The sequence below is a fragment of the Haliotis rufescens genome, unplaced genomic scaffold (genome assembly GCF_023055435.1).
Source record: "Haliotis rufescens isolate VD_foot unplaced genomic scaffold, xgHalRufe1.0.p SCAF_72, whole genome shotgun sequence".
NCBI classification, from domain to species: domain Eukaryota; kingdom Metazoa; phylum Mollusca; class Gastropoda; order Lepetellida; family Haliotidae; genus Haliotis; species Haliotis rufescens.
The window spans coordinates 1,673,548-1,690,242 of NW_025964364.1; the positions used below are offsets into that span (position 1 = coordinate 1,673,548).

At 41.2% G+C, this 16,695-nt stretch overlaps 2 protein-coding genes across 10 annotated transcripts in view; one reads left to right on the plus strand and one right to left on the minus strand.

The window, feature by feature from the left end:
* Positions 1 to 2,738: 2,738 nt before the first annotated feature.
* LOC124116816 (D-aminoacyl-tRNA deacylase 1-like) lies at positions 2,739 to 12,054 on the minus strand. Of its 4 annotated transcripts, none has more exons than XM_048388509.1 (6): positions 11,909 to 12,054; positions 8,506 to 8,596; positions 7,277 to 7,379; positions 6,786 to 6,918; positions 4,398 to 4,483; positions 2,739 to 2,937 (listed from the first exon to the last, which is right to left on the minus strand). In XM_048388509.1, exons 1-6 carry the CDS (start codon positions 11,949 to 11,951, stop codon positions 2,791 to 2,793), a joined length of 603 nt encoding a protein of 200 aa, XP_048244466.1. In that variant the 5' UTR covers positions 11,952 to 12,054; the 3' UTR covers positions 2,739 to 2,790. The 4 variants fall into 4 exon arrangements, with proteins under 4 accessions (XP_048244466.1, XP_048244467.1, XP_048244468.1 ...); XM_048388510.1 differs by having other exon boundaries at positions 2,739 to 2,916; positions 11,909 to 12,053; XM_048388511.1 differs by lacking the exon at positions 11,909 to 12,054 and adding an exon at positions 11,550 to 11,762.
* A 283-nt stretch (positions 12,055 to 12,337) lies between these two features.
* The window catches only part of LOC124116814 (cilia- and flagella-associated protein 70-like), a 46,144-nt gene continuing 41,786 nt past the window's right edge, over positions 12,338 to 16,695 (plus strand). For 5 of the 6 annotated variants that reach the window (XM_046478338.2, XM_046478336.2, XM_046478340.2 and 2 more), the window contains exons 1-5: positions 12,338 to 12,434; positions 13,259 to 13,346; positions 13,841 to 14,027; positions 15,223 to 15,321; positions 16,298 to 16,380. In XM_046478338.2, coding sequence (XP_046334294.2) covers positions 13,272 to 13,346; positions 13,841 to 14,027; positions 15,223 to 15,321; positions 16,298 to 16,380 — 444 coding nt within the window. In that variant the 5' untranslated portion in view covers positions 12,338 to 12,434; positions 13,259 to 13,271. Of the gene's footprint in view, positions 12,509 to 13,258; positions 13,347 to 13,840; positions 14,028 to 15,222; positions 15,322 to 16,297; positions 16,381 to 16,695 lie in introns of all 6 variants that reach the window. The other variant, XM_046478337.2, reaches the window with a different exon arrangement.

Here is a 16,695-nt window from a genome sequence, read left to right on the forward strand (position 1 = left end):
ATGTGTGTGTACGCTTGGGGAGAAATGTTTTTTAGACATGTTCAGTTCTTAGGTTGATAGTCAAGTATGATTTTTGTGATGTTAATGTGCCAAAATATTTTAAGTGGGTTTTAATTCTATTTGTTTCATATTGATACATGATGTCCAACAGTTCCTAAGGTATCCCTGGGGGGCACGGGGGGCCCAGTCGTCTAAGGCGCCGCGATTCGCTGTGCAGAGTTGCGTCCCTTGGGCATGCCAGAAACCTATGATTGTGGGTTCGAATCCCGGTTATGTTTCCAGGTTTGTCAGCACCATACCCGTGCTCGTGGGTTTCACCGAAGTGGTAAACGTCAGAGACCTGCATCACTTCGGGCTTTCCTCCCACATTAAGCTGACACGCCGTTATATAACTGGGATACTGTTAAAAGCGGCGTTAAACCCAACTCACTCACTCACTCACTCGCTGTATAAGACCGAACGTGTACACGATCATATTATCTTGTGGGTAGTACAGATGTGACGGATACAACACTGTACATGTTTATTTTATTCACCTTCAGTGCCTGCTTTTAAGTTTTGTTTGTTTGTTCTTTAACGTTGCACTCAGCAATATTCCAGCTATAGGACGGCGGTCTGTAAATAATCGAGTCTGGACCAGACAATCCAGTGATTAATATCATGAGCATCGATCCACGCAATTGTGATCAATGACATGCATCAACCAAGTCAGCGAGCCTGACCACCCGATCCTGTTAGTCGCCTCTTACGACAAGCACAGCCACCTTTTACGGCAAGCATGGGTTGCTGAAGACCTATTCTACCCCGGAATCTTCACGGGTAGTCTGCTTTTAAGTGTTCAACTTTATGTTTTATGATTGGTTAAGATAGATTAAATGTAGTTCATGTGTCCTTCATTTTGTGAGCCTAAACAAACCCAAGCTATGACGTGCTCAACTGATTGGCCAAGCTAGCCCTCAAAGTTGACCCTTTGTCTCACTGCATGTTCTCAGTCTACACACATTTTTAACACAGACATATGGGCAAATAACACATAAGTGTGTCACACCTGTAAAGTCATGTACATGTATGTATTTTGAAAGAAATTTATTATCTCTTTACAATTAGATAATATGATATATGGATAATTATTCTATTTGGTTCTTACATTAGTTAGCAGATCATTGTACAGTATAACAACTAATATAGGAACAACATCTGTTTGTCATGTAAAACGGTTTGTACTACTGTGATGTTGATGACTGCATTATGTGTATTGTTAATATTACTTATCATTCCTTTAATATTTCAGGGTATAGATACTTGGGCTGGGACGGGTAACTCGGGTCGGGTGGGTGCTGAGTAGGACCTGGGTACCCACAGGACTACATGGTTAGTCACATGATATATTGTTTAATGACAAAGAAAAGTATCTAGAACTCTATGGTAGTATGGTTACCGGTACACTACAAGTTAGAAATGTTCGCATTCCTTCTGACTTTTCATATCTTTGAATAAAGATATAACTTGAGTCAACTTCAGTGTATGCATGACCAGATTGTTTAATACATGTATCTCAATACGTTTTGCCAGTGCTATGGTAATAAAATGCCCAATCGGGCATTTTGTACCTATCTCATGAGACCTACAGTGGGTACCCGTAGGGTCGGGTAATAGGAGGGTGGCCCGGGTGGTAAATTGGGACTCGTCCCAGCCCTACTAGATAAATATATGAAACATCCACTGGCTTATTAAAATGTCTCTGATTTCGTTTTTGTTGTGTATTGTTTGTCAATTTTCTAAATTCCCAGGCGCTCATTACGGCAAATATGGTAATTTGATATGAAAAATTTATGAAACGTTAGACAATTTCTGTGAATTATCGACTAGACTCCGTCTACGTGTGCATCTCCTATCATGTTGTTGACAGTGCGGAATGTTTATCTGTTTTGTGATTTTTCTATTTTGTTTCTTTGTTTTCTCGATCATGAGGGGTCGGGCAGTGCATTTGATAAACAGGGTACCTATTATTAGGGCTTGGACGATACACCAACTGTGCGATCCGATACGTATCACGATACCTTGCTCATGACCCGATACATATTACGTATTCTTGTGTGTGCAGCTTATACCCAAAATATAGTTTCAACATTATTTCTGGTAGCACTACCTATCACTGAAATGGTTTTAATTCCATAAAAATACAAAGGTCTTTGTGAGGTATGACCTTTAACCGGCACCTAATACAATGTGATTCTGTAGTCGGTGTAACCATAGTAACATGCCAGGTATTCTGCAGCCAGTATAACCATGGTAACGTGCCAGATATTCTGTAGCAAGTGTAACCATGGTAAAGTGCCAGGTATTCAGAAGCCAGTATAACCATGGTAACGTCCCATGTATTCTGTAGTTTGTTCACATTGCTAAGTATCATCTATCATGTCCATAGGGTTTCATTTAGAGACAGAGTACACCTGATGCTAACAATTTGAACCAATCATGATGAACCACAAGCATAGCTTGTGAAGCGTTTCTTGAGGAGACCAACACCATTAGTGCTGTACCATTTCCCGATGTGACGCACAGATGCTACATCTGTCCTCCCTGTACATGGTGGGAGTGGTGTGGAATTCAAAACATTTTCGATAACTTTTTCTTGAATGGATCTCGAATGAATTTTTAACATGTCGATTAAAATATGGTTTGTACAATGTCTGTGTCGGTTGTTTGTAAATGTTTAATAAAGAAGTAAGAGAACATGTTCTTTAAAATGTTTATGTACAAATAAGACAACTCTACTACAGTACGAGATCATGTGAGTCCCGATGCTCCTGGAGAACTCGGAGATTCAGATGGGGAGGAGTCTGCAGCTTCATCAGACTTGACCTTGCTTGATGACTGCTTGCCTGCTCTCTTGTCAGCTTTCTTCACGTCATTCTGTAAGTGCATGGAGTAATTCTGTAAGTGACATGCTGGTCTAAATGCTTCACTCACTCATCTCGATAATTAAGACGCCTGGATGCTGATTGGCTGATTCCCCCGACAGAACCTTGTGTGTGTTTCATCTTCCTGAGGCAAGTGAGTTAACTGACCATAAAAGTCCAGATTCCACCCGTGCCAAATCAGGCTGGTATTATGGAGTTACATTTTGGCTGGACTAATGAGTCTATGCGTAGTCCAATTACAATCGCGCCCTGAAATCGAAATCCAGTTCGTAAACTTTCATGCAGATTTCAGTCGATTGCAGGATTTGCAAAACATGTGCACCGCTAACTTGTCAACAGATATTTTCTAAATCTTTTCATGATTTTGATCAAGGTGCTGACGTGATTTGATGCACTTCGTGATGTAAGACTCATTTTATCACAATACAGATCTTGATTGTCGATCAGATCATCTTGGCTGGGCCCCATCATTTTGTTTGATTTGTTTGTTTGTTTGTTTGTTGTTCAACGCCACACTCAGCAATATTCCAGCTATAAGACGGCGGTCTGTAAAATATTCGTGTCTGGTCCTGACAATCCAGTGATTGACATCATGAGCATCGATCCACTGTTGGGATCGATGACATGTATCAACCAAGTCTGCGAGCCTGACCACCCGACCCTGTTAGTCGCCTTTTACGATAAGCATAGTCGCCTTTTACAGCAAGTATGGGTTGCTAAAGACCTATTCTACCCCGGAATCTTCACGGGTCCCATTTTGTTGAAAGCAAAGGTAAGTGATACGAAAGGGATAGAAGGGACATTACTTGTAATAGCCACTAGTGGCGTTAGGAATTCCAGCCTAGTTCGACAAGGGTGGAAACTGGACTTTTAAAGTCAGTTAACGCTCTTGCCTCAGGAAGATGGGTGTGTTCATATCGGAGTATAATAATTGATTTTAGAGAGATGGAGCATCAGTCAAGATGACATTCAGCAAATGTTTTTTCTTGCTCAAGAATAGTGAGTTGGGTATAATGGAGCTTTAACGCCGCAGTATTCCAGTTATATCACAATGTGTCATCTTAATGTGGGAGGAAAGCCCAAAGTCATATCGGTCTCCGATGTTTACCACTTCATTGAAACACCCAGTAGGTATGGTGCTGACAAACCTTGAAACAAAAGGAGTGAACTTGGATTCAAACCCACAATCAGAGGTTCTGGCCTTAGATGACTGGACCAAGCGTGCCCTCTGCTCAAGAATAAATATGCAATAGAGAAGTTAATCTAAATTTGCAGAGAGGCTGAGCAGCTATGTGATATAAGACAACAAGGATGTCTATAGTTGTGTGAACACCACATCAGCAGCTAGCCACCTCATCATAATTTTTTTACCTCTGTAACCATGGCAACAAGGCACCATACTGTGACCTGAAATCCCCAATATATTTTTCTGATATCATTCTCAGAGTGAGACGACTGCCACTGAAGACTTACTGGTCCCGCTGGCACACACTCCAGAGGTATCGTCACTGGGCCGTCGTTCTGTATATTCACCTGCATGTAGGCGCCAAATTTACCATCTGAAACATAATCATGAAATACACACTAAGTTGATCAGATGAGAAATCTACTATATGTTGAGCTGGAAACAGAATAACAAATCATGCAGATTTCCATATTTCCTATATTTTAACATGTAAAATAAACGTGAGTGAGTTGGGTTTAACGCCGCTTTTAACAGTATTCCAGTTATATCACGGCGTGTCAGCTTAATGTGGGAGGAAAGCCCGAAGTGATGCAGGTCTCAGACGTTTAGCACTTCGGTGAAACCCACGAGCACGGGTATGGTGCTGACAAACCTAGAAACAATCAGGGCGAACCAGGATTCGAACCCACAATCATAGGTTTCTTGCATGCCCAAGGGACGCAACTCTGCACAGCGAATTGTGGCGCCTTAGACGACTGGGCCCCCCGTGCCCCCCAATTGATATTGTGAAAAATGGTCCCCGCTGCTGGGGTACGATGACGTGCTATCAACCAAGTCACTGTGTATGACCACTTTCATTATCAATATTCCAGCATCCAGGATTCAAACAATACCACCATGTACAGTCAAGTCTCTTAATCCGACACTAATGATGGGAACCAATTAAATCAGTGCTATTTTGACCCGTTAATCCGACATCTCGTTCTCCGACTTCAACACACCTAATTTGCAACGAATTATCGAAATCTCTCATTAATCAGTCTCGTTAATTTGACACAGTGATCAGCGTACTCCGTGGTCATCTGCCCCAGGTACACAGCCAGTGTTTTGATGCGAGACGAGTCGACTGGTAGTTGCATATTACAAAGCTGCAGAGATAAACTTTGCTTAACAATAAACATGCTTTAAATATGGAAAACAGGATAAATCACATGCTGAGATTACCTCAATCTCATTAAAAGCAGATACAAGTTCTCGATATTGCCGAGAATATCCCATTACAGGTCACGTCAGAAGAATCTTTTGCGAACTATGACAATGAACGTTGGTACTACTTAATTTCGTTTATCTGAAATACTCGTTAATCCGACATAATCATATGCAACCAGCCATGTCTGATTAATGGGACTAGACTGTACATGAATTGTCCACACCCGAATCATTAATGTGACTATGGACTTGAATCGTCTACACGTCAATCATCTACGTGACCATGTACATGAATCGTCTACACCTCAATCATCTACGTGACCATGTACATGAATCGTCTACACCTCAATCATCTACGCGACCATGTACATGAATCGTCAACATCTCAATCATCTACGTGACCATGTACATGAATCGTCTACACCTCAATCATCTTCGTGACCATGTACATGAATCGTCTACACCTCAATCATCTACGTGACCATGTACATGAATCGTCTACACCTCAATCATCTACGCGACCATGTACATGAATCGTCAACATCTCAATCATCCACGTGACCATGTACATGAATCGTCTACACCTCAATCATCTTCGTGACCATGTACATGAATCGTCTACACCTCAATCATCTACGCGACCATGTACATGAATCGTCAACATCTCCATCATCTACGCGACCATGTACATGAATCGTCAACATCTCAATCATCCACGTGACCATGTACATGAATCGTCTACACCTCAATCATCTTCGTGACCATGTACATGAATCGTCTACACCTCAATCATCTATGCGACCATGTACATGAATCGTCAACATCTCAATCATCTACGTGACCATGTACATGAATCGTCAACATCTCAATCATCCACGTGACCATGTACATGAATCGTCTACACCTCAATCATCTTCGTGACCATGTACATGAATCGTCTACACCTCAATCATCTACGTGACCATGTACATGAATCGTCTACACCTCAATCATCTACGCGACCATGTACATGAATCGTCAACATCTCAATCATCCACGTGACCATGTACATGAATCGTCTACACCTCAATCATCTTCGTGACCATGTACATGAATCGTCTACACCTCAATCATCTACGCGACCATGTACATGAATCGTCAACATCTCAATCATCTACGCGACCATGTACATGAATCGTCAACATCTCAATCATCCACGTGACCATGTACATGAATCGTCTACACCTCAATCATCTTCGTGACCATGTACATGAATCGTCTACACCTCAATCATCTATGCGACCATGTACATGAATCGTCAACATCTCAATCATCTACGTGACCATGTACATGAATCGTCAACATCTCAATCATCCACGTGACCATGTATATGAATCGTCAACACCTGAATTGTCTACATGACCATGTACATGAATTGTCCACACCTGAATCGTCTACATGACCATGGACTTGAATCGTCTACGTACCCTGTACTTTGTCGGGGGAGTATGCGGCTCCCAGCTGCTTGAGGAACTCCTGGTACATCTGCTGGGACAGGTCGGGGCCCATTGCCTCGTGGAAGTCTGGCTTGTTGCCCTTCAGAGTCACACACAGGGTGAACTGCAGAGACATAAACAGTGCAGCATGACTGTGTCTGCAAGCATACTCATTTTGAATAGTTTCTAGACTGACTTGACCAAAAGTATATCTTACTGGAGTTTGGTTTCAGAGTAGTGACTTAAACTCACAGCACCTCACCTGGAAATCACACAATTCACCTGGACATATCACACAATAGCTCACCTGGACATATCACACAATAGCTCACCTGGACATATCACACAGTAGCTCACCTGGACATATCACACAATAGCTCACCTGGACATATCACACAGTAGCTCACCTGGACATATCACACAATAGCTCACCTGGATATATCACACAGTAGCTCACCTGGACATATCACACAGTAGCTCACCTGGCTGACACAAAGCACTTCAAACTGCTTGTCCATCACATTCTTGGCCCATCGCTTTCCACCGTCATCATCAAACAGACGCAAGTTCAGAACTTTTCTAACTCTGAAAGTGGAAATCTTTGAGATAGAATCAACAGTTTAGTTCAACATGATTTGTGTCAGCATCAGAATAAGGCAGACAATCCAGCCACACTTGTCACCAGGTCCAGCCATACACCACACTTGTCACCAGGTCCAGCCATACACCACACTTGTCACCAGGGCCAGCCATACACCACACTTGTCACTTGTCACCAGGTCCAGCCATACACCACACTTGTCACCAGGTCCAGCTATACACCACACTTGTCACTTGTCACCAGGTCCAGCCATACACCACACTTGTCACCAGGTCCAGCCAAGCACCACACTTGTCATGTGACACCAGGTCCAGCCATACACCACACTTGTCACTTGTCACCAGGTCCAGCCATACACCACACTTGTCACCAGGTCCAGCCATACACCACACTTGTCACCAGGGCCAGCCATACACCACACTTGTCACTTGTCACCAGGTCCAGCCATACACCACACTTGTCACCAGGTCCAGCCAAGCACCACACTTGTTATGTGACACCAGGTCCAGCCATACACCACACTTGTCACTTGTCACCAGGTCCAGCCATACACCACACTTGTCATGGGACACCAGGTCCGGCCATACACCACACGAGTCGCAAGCCGACCCCAATATTTTTCTGCTAACCTAATATGGCACCGTATACGGCACCATAAATTTATTATGCTGAAACGTTGACACTAAAGACGGCTGCTATCTTTTCTATTGCTATGTGACGTCATCCTGTTTCTATGATGTTGCTATTTGTAAATCAGTGACCTCTGTTGTGAGCCTTTTTCTGTATAGTTTTTATTAATAAAGTCACGAACATGGTTTCTTTAAGAAATATTGTCGTTGTACATCACAACTAAGGATATTAAAACACAAAACAGTGTCGAATAACGAATTTCTGTACCAGAATTTTCATGTGAAATATTTGAGGTGGGTGTTGAAAAATCCAAGATGGCTGTTACTGATGGTATACGGTCTCATATCAGGTCAGTATCAACCATCTTGGATTTTTACTGACGGTATACGGACTCATATGGGGTCAGTAGATCTGCTCTCTGATTGGTCAATCTCACTTTGAGGCATAATAATGACATCTATGTAGAGCACAGTGACTGACATGTACTCCATCTCCTTCGGGGTGTCGTATCTCGAGATTCCCACCAGCACACACAGGCCTCTTCCGATCGACCCAACCACTTCATCTCCAACTGAAATAGAAGAAAGCTTCCATGAACAAGCCTACAAACAACGATAATGTTGAACATGGGGTATTCCGAACGATAGTTATGGGTTTAACAACTGAATCCTTACAATCTAGACCATCTATTACCCATTCCAGAATGGTTTTTTTGTTCAGGTTTCGAATTTGTAATCGAGAGTTTGTCAAAATATGTCTCGAAGCGTAGTCGCCAATTTGAAATTTGTGCCGTAAAGCACGAGAAAGCTGCCTACTGATTGGTCATTCCATTGGTCGGTCAAAGTTCGCAAAAGGTCGGTCTGACGTGACCCGTAATGGGATGTCTTCAGGGCCCACTTGCACAAAGCGATCTTAGCGCTAAGATGATCGTAACTCCGATGCTTTAACATAGGCTTACAATAGTCTTAGCACTAAGATCGCTTTGTGCAAGTGGGCCCAGATCTTTGTTTAGCGGTAGCGAGAACTAAGATCTGATTTTAATGAGATTGTATATTGATTTCGTTCAGCATCCTAAGACTTCGTGAACTCGCCATTTCAAGGTTTGATTGTACCGTCACAGGACACTGTTTCAAACATGGCTGAGAAAACGGCAAGGATGATAATTCACACCACCATCAATGTGCAGAGTGACATAAGGGCATAAGATCTGTTTCCATATTTCCTATATTTTAACATGTGAAATAAACGCGAGTGAGTGAGGTTTAACGCTGCTTTTAACAGTATTCCAGTTGTATCGCGGCGCGTTAGCTTAATCTAGGAGTAAAGCCTGAAGTGATGCAGGTCTCAGACGTTTACCCGAAACCCATGAGCAGGGGTATGGTGCTGACAAACCTAGAAACATAATCAGGGCGAACCAGGATTCGAACCCACAATCATAGGTTTCTGGCGTGCCCAAGGGACGCAACTCTGCACAGCGAATCGCGGCGCCTGAGACGACTGGGCCAGCCGTGGCCCTTATTTTGTTATAGAAGAACTGTAACCAAATTAAGAAGTGGGTGCAATAGCAACCAGAAAATTGGCAAAGGGATAATTGTGAGTTGGATAATGATGATGCATTGTGTAAAGTGCCTGAAGATAGAAAATGCATTTTGTATAACTGTGTTTTATATAACTGCATAGGGATGTGTTGCCTCCCATAAGGAAAGGCCAACATGTACCACAGCATTAGATCTATTTGTTCAGTCTCTAATTCAGATTCTCATATTAAACATATTTAAAATACTGTATTCGATGTAATAAGCGCCCCGCTCTAATTAGTGCCCACTGCGATATTTGCTGATATATTGGCTAGTGAAAAATCCCAATTAGCACCCCTTCCGATTGATCAATGTATACAAGACTTATTTATTCGCATATAATACTCACTCGTGTGTTATATGCATTCTTAATTATGGGCAATTAAATTATGGAAAAATGTATCTGTTGCATATAAACATTTCAGTGTGTCAGCATAAACCACGAAATTTATCTTTCAACTCTCTTTTTTCCACCAAAATAATATTCTAATAACAGCCCCCTTTTTCTAATTTTGAGAGTGCCCTTGGCGCTTATTACGTCGAATATGGTATGTGAGGAATTGTAAACTTTGTCACTCTCACAGCACTACCTTTGTACAATGGGTATTTGGGACTGAACTAGAGATAAACATATCTGTCTGTCTGTCAGTTGTGTTAGAATCCTTGAAGGAGTCCAATAAATACATGATAGCTAACTTTCTGTTTGATGATTACATGTTGATTTTTTGTTTGTTTGTGCGTTTGTGTGTTTATCGCTGTGCTCAGCAATTAATATTCCAGCTATATGATGGTCTGTAAGTAATCGAGTCTGGACTAGACAGTCCAGTCATTGATATCATGAGCATTGAGCCACGCAATATTGATACGATGACATGCATCAATCAAGTTAGCGAACTTGACCACCCGATCCCATTAGTCGCCTCTTATGACAAGCATGGGTCGCTGAAGACCTATTCTTTCCTGGATCTTCACGGATATCCTCGTCTTTTGTTTTTATAGGTTCTAAACCTTATAAAGCTTAATCCCCTATTGCCTTACCAATCACCATGCTCAGGTGAATTTGTACCTATAATAAGTGCTGGACAAGAAGGAAGGGCCCTGATACACCACCAGGCAGACTGGGTGCCAGCCTGATGATTGAAACATAGCACGTCATGCAGCAGAATCTGTTTTAAACCTACCGTGGGGGAATCCCCTTACTGGCCGGAATTTTTCATTTGGAGGACGATTTCACGTGTCTTTTTTTGTCGTTTTATTTACACTTTTTCTAATTTTCAATTTAATTTTGTTCAAGCATTTGTGATTAAATATGCCCAAATGTATTAAAATCTGCAAAGTTGCTATGTTGACTTTACTTGTCCTTTAAAATTACTAGACAGTTTCAAATTTCACAACCATAAATATGCGACAGTTTATATTTTCAGAAATTTGATAATGTAAAGGTATCAACAAAGTAAACAATAATTGCAAATCATAAGACAAATATTATGAAGGGAGGTAACTCTGATCTTGCAACCTTGATTTGTTGCAGGCATTAATTATTTTTTGTTATATTTTTTATGGTTGTATTCATACAGAGACAGAAACCCGTGAAAATTCCGGGTAGAATAGATCTTCAGCAACCCATGCTTGCCGTAAAAGGTGACTATGCTTGTCGTAATAGGCGACTAACGGGATCGGGTGGTCAGGCTCGCTGACTTGGTTGATGCATGTCATCGATCCCAATTGCGTGGACCGATGCTCATGACATTAATCACTGGATTGTCTGGTCCAGACTCAATTATTTACAGACCGCCTTCATATAGCTTGAATATTGCTGAGTGCGGCGTTAAACAACAAACCAAAAAAATACAGAGACGGAACAATTTTATTTAATTTTGATCAACTAAGAATTGTGCCTAAAGTTCAGTAGCCAGTCAGGCTACAGAGTAGGTGGCTTTTTCTCACACAGGCGGGCACAACAATTCTGAATGACGATGCCCTGTTTTAATAGTTGTAGAGGACTTCATATGACCCAATGTTGACAAATGTGTGCACTGTCAAGTCATCAGCTTTAATGACGTCACACCGCTCTTCATAACGCGAGATATTTCGATAATTATGGCTGTTTGAAAACGGGTAGGTCCACTCCGCAAGACAAGTAAAGTCATGAAGAATTTCACTTCAATACTTTCGTAGTCTGTATCTGTGTATAGACAAATGATCGACCATTCGAACGGATACCCCATCACTTGGAGCCTTGCTATATGTTTGTGTTGTAATGGTTATTTACTAAGTCATTCAAATCTGAATTTAGAAGCTGATACCTGTCACACTTGCTTTCATTACTCTCTGGATGATGGCCTTCATGACTAGTTTCGCAAATCAACGTGCATGACAGCCGGCGAGACAGGTCAGAGTTACCCCCCTTGGTATATGACAGAAAAGTTCGATGTTATGTCCTCTAATGCATAATTCCCCAAAGAAATTCTCTCATCAACATTTTTTAATGATTATTTCTCTCTGCCTCATTTCTATAACGAGGTCTTCTAAATAGATTAGAATACTAACAAAACACATTCTCAATAGCCTCAGCAGTGACAATCACGGTGTCAAGATCTAACTCCTCACAGCGATAGCCCATTCCCGGAGCTCGCCATGCATACTATCGTGATGATACCGGGAAGGTAACAATTAGTGTGTCAGGCGCTGGAATGAGCTTGTAGCGAAGGGGCATAACTCTTTCCATTGGTTTAGGAAGTGGATTTCTTTTTGACCGGAAACGCGCTTGTAGCTCTACAGTCGCCTAGTAACTACGGAAGCTCGGTACTCTGGCGAGATTGTTTAAGTTGGGTATGTTTTGCTTGTGATTTCTCCCTGCTGAAACAACGGTGAACGTATTTATCAGACGTTCTTCAAACATTTAGGTGGTGTACTAATTATAGTTGATTCTGCTAAACGTTAATGAGAAATGCGTACATTCATAGATCTACAGAAAATGAAAGAACATGCTGTTTGAAAACATGCCATTATTTTTTTTATTAGGTTTTGCAACATTGTTTTTATATTGTTTACAGATTCGCTAAACCCTTCACTCTCTTTTTTACCATATTTTTTTCATGCAATCTGTTCGACGTAGATTCTTTTTGGAAAAAGTATTTTCTCTTGCAGTTTTATATACAATTTTTATTTTTATTTATGTGCCCATTTATCTGTTTGTCAAATTGTGTTGTTGACTTGATGCTGAATGTTTTTATATGATCTGGACCAGGGCCCACTTGCACAAAACGATCTTAGCGCTAAGACTATCATAAGCCTATGTTAATGTATGGGAGTAAAGATCATCTTAGCCCTAAAATTGTTTTGTGCAAGTGGGCCCACTAAATAAATTGCCCCGGTGATAATCTTTTGAAGACAATTGCCAAAGGGGAAACCTTTCTTACTGTGATATGTTTATATATTTATTAATACCAACATTTCATCTATTATTATGTATTCATGTAATATCTGTTACTATTTGTTCTTCACATTTGAATGTATCTCGAAATATCACATAAATCCGGCTTATGTACTTTTCAGTGTATCCTTTTCTGGAAAAACTGCTTGTAAGTCTCTCACCATGAGATCGACATTGCCTCATTTTAAGAAAAACTTAAAAACAATTTTCTTGTTTTCAGCATAGATAACAAAATGGCTGAGCCTGAACCCCCTCACATTCGGCCCCCAGAGCCCATCACGATTGCCGTGCACAGGGCGAGGAATCTGGTGAGTGTTGGATGATTCAAGAGAATATTATGTTTACCAGAAAATAATAATAACTTATGATAGATAAACATATCATTATGATCATGATCATGATGATGTATTTAAAAAAGAAACACATTAGTTTATTTTAGTTAGTTTACTGAACATAGAGCAATATTCTGTATTTCTGAGGTGAAGGTTGCACAGCAGTATATAGAATAAAATAATCAGATGCCTTCATGAAATTAATTTTCAGGTAAATAATTTTTGTGTTGTAGGTTAATAATTCTTAGATGCATCATTTGCATTCAAACAATATATATTTTCCAAATCAAATCAACAAATATATATATATATATATATATATATATATATAAATTGCAAAACAAAGGATGAAATAAAGTGTGGCCTTAGTTGTTCTCTTAATGCTAATGGCTTTTTTCAGTTCTTGTTGAAATACATGTTGGTATGTAAATTGTAGCAGAAATCATCAGATTCTGACTTTTCTGTAACAGAAGGGACAGAAGGGAGACACAGTGAATGCTATGATCAAAGTGGAGTTCGGAGAGAGGAGTTTAGGAGAATCTCCCAAAGTTGACTGTACAGCCGATACCCCAGCAGAATTCAACTACAATGCAGCTCTCAACTGTACATACGAGGACCCGATAGTGCTGGATGAGATAGCACACAAGCCTGTTGTCTGTAAGTGGTCGTTGTCATCAAGGGGGCACGGGGGGCCCAGTCCTCTAAGACTCGGCGATTCGGTGTGCAGAGTTGTGTCCCTTGGGCACGCCAGAAATCATGATTGTGGGTTCGAATCCCGATTCGCCCCAATTGTTTCTAGGTTTGTCAGCACTATACCCATGCTTGTGGGTTTCACCGAAGTGAAGCGTCTGAGGCCTGCATCAATTCAGGCTTTCCTCCCACATTAAACTGATGCGCCGTGATATAACTGGAATACTGTTAAAAGCGGCGTTTAACCAAACTCACTCACTCACTCACATTGTCATCAATGTGTTTGTTAACGTTCTGTGGAGTGAGACCACATACTGTTTCTACTCTTTTAGAGATGTTGGTACACATGTGAACATTCTTGATATGACTAGCACTCATAGGGAGCTATTGTACATGTATGTGTTATGTAAGTCATAATTTATAAAATCTCTTTCAGCAAGGAATCATTTACCTCTTTTTACTTTGACAGAAGTCCCCTGTCGGGCCTGGTTAGATAGAGTAGGACCAGTCATGGGTTGTCAGAGGCAACAGAATTGAATTGGGTGATGAGGCTTGTTTACGGCAAGCATGGGTTGCTGAAGACCTATTCTACCCGGATCTTCACGGGACTAGACTGGTGTGATGTGGCTGCATATTGCTGACTGCTGCATAAAATGTCAAACAAATTAACCACAATTAATAGATATTATTTTGAAATGTGCAAGAAGACAAGTATTACACAAGCCAGTCAAAGTGTACATTTACTTTCACTATCATTAAACTTTCGTGAAAAATCCCAAATATCTAAATTTGTATTTGGGTAGTAATTTAAACTGCCACAATTTGCTGTGAAGAGTTGTCTCCCTTAATAGTGTCAGGACCCATTGTCTTTATTCCCAGGTGTGACTGAGTTATGATCCTTGGTCAATTAGGAACATACCCATGTTGTGTGTTTCACCATGTTGAAAGGAACTGGTGGGGGTGGGGCTGGGGGATGGGGGTGAGACTGGTCTCAGGAATGTATCATATTTTGCTGTCTCCCAATTTACATAGCATTTGTTCAATATCTCCCCCAGAAGATAAATCCACAAAGTCCCCTTCTCTCAAGCACCAGCTTGAGGTAGATGTGATAGTTATTTGACTTGAATAGACTCAGTATTTGAGTGTGTCTGTCCTCCTTCAGTGACGGTGATCGAGGTCCTGCCGAAGGAGAGGAAACAGAAGGAGGAGAAGACCATCTTGCTGGGCCAGTGCACCGTGGATCTCCTGCCTCTTGTCAAAGGTGGGATGCAGCTCTACACCCATCTTCCTCAGGCAAGGGAGTAAACTGACCATAAAAGTCCAGTTTCCACCCTTGCCGAAATAGACTGGAACTTCCAGGCTCAATCGTAGCCCCACCAGTGGCTGTTACGAGTTATGTCCCTTCTATGTCCTTCCTATTGACCAATCAGATTCCATCTCTCATATCACATGCTGTTCCTTCAAACAAAATGGCGGCGCTCGATTAAGACAATCTGATTGATAATCAAAATCTATATTGTAATAAAATGGGTCTTACCTTGCGAAGTGCATCATTTCATGTGAGCACCTTGATTAGAAACATGAAAAGATTTGCAAAATATCCGTGGACGCCCAGTTAACAGTACTCATACTTTCAAATCCTTCAGTCGACCGAAATCTACTCATTGAAATCCATGTTGTTTACATACTGGATGTCTAGTTCGTTACTTGATTTTGATTGGACTATGCATATAGTCATTTGTCCAGCTAAAATGTAACCCCGGAATTCCAGTCTAGTTCGGCAAGGGTGGAAACTGGACTTTTACAGTCAGTTAACGCCCTTGCCTCGGGAAGATGCTCTACACAAAACACAGACCCTCTATCTTAAATGTTTTGTTTTAGTGCAATGTGAATACACAACAAGAACGCGTAGACATGGCATGAGGCAGATCTGTACGTGGAGATACTGTTCAGGGTGCCGTTGTACAAAGCGATCTTAACGTTAACGTGATCGTAACTCCCATACTTTAACATAGACTTACGCTAGTCATAACGCTAAGGTTGTTTTGTACAACGACACCCTTGGCGGGAGTGGAGCAGTGACAACAAAAACAATCCAACAAGATTTTTAAACTTTAATTATTCAAACATTTTGGCTTAAAGTTTTTGACGCCTCATCTAACTCACCAAGCCGCCGTATATGCATGGCAGGCCCTGTTTACAAGGAGGTTACATGGAGGTTGTGTGTTTATTCCCAGGAGAAGTGAAGCAAAAGTACACGCTGATGGTGAACCCCCTCCCTGGCTCCCCATTGGAGCAGCTGTCCCCCGAAAGCTTGAGGGTGGGTGCACTAGCTGTTTCTTTTCATAATCATCATCATCATCATCATCATGAATGTCACAAATTATATCAATGTTTTTGTCTTAAGTACATTCTGTTAATTTCCGTCATTTCTTTCGTGTTGTTAGGTTCTGATTTTATTATTAGGTAATACTGAAGATTTATAAAACTTTACTCATGACAAGTTTTGCTTGGTTAGGACATGATATTTAGGATTGGGTTCAGAATTGAGTTCAGAATTGAGTTCAGAATTGAGTTCAGAATTGAGTTCAGAATTGGGTTCAGAATTGGGTTTAGAATTGAGTTCAGAATTGGG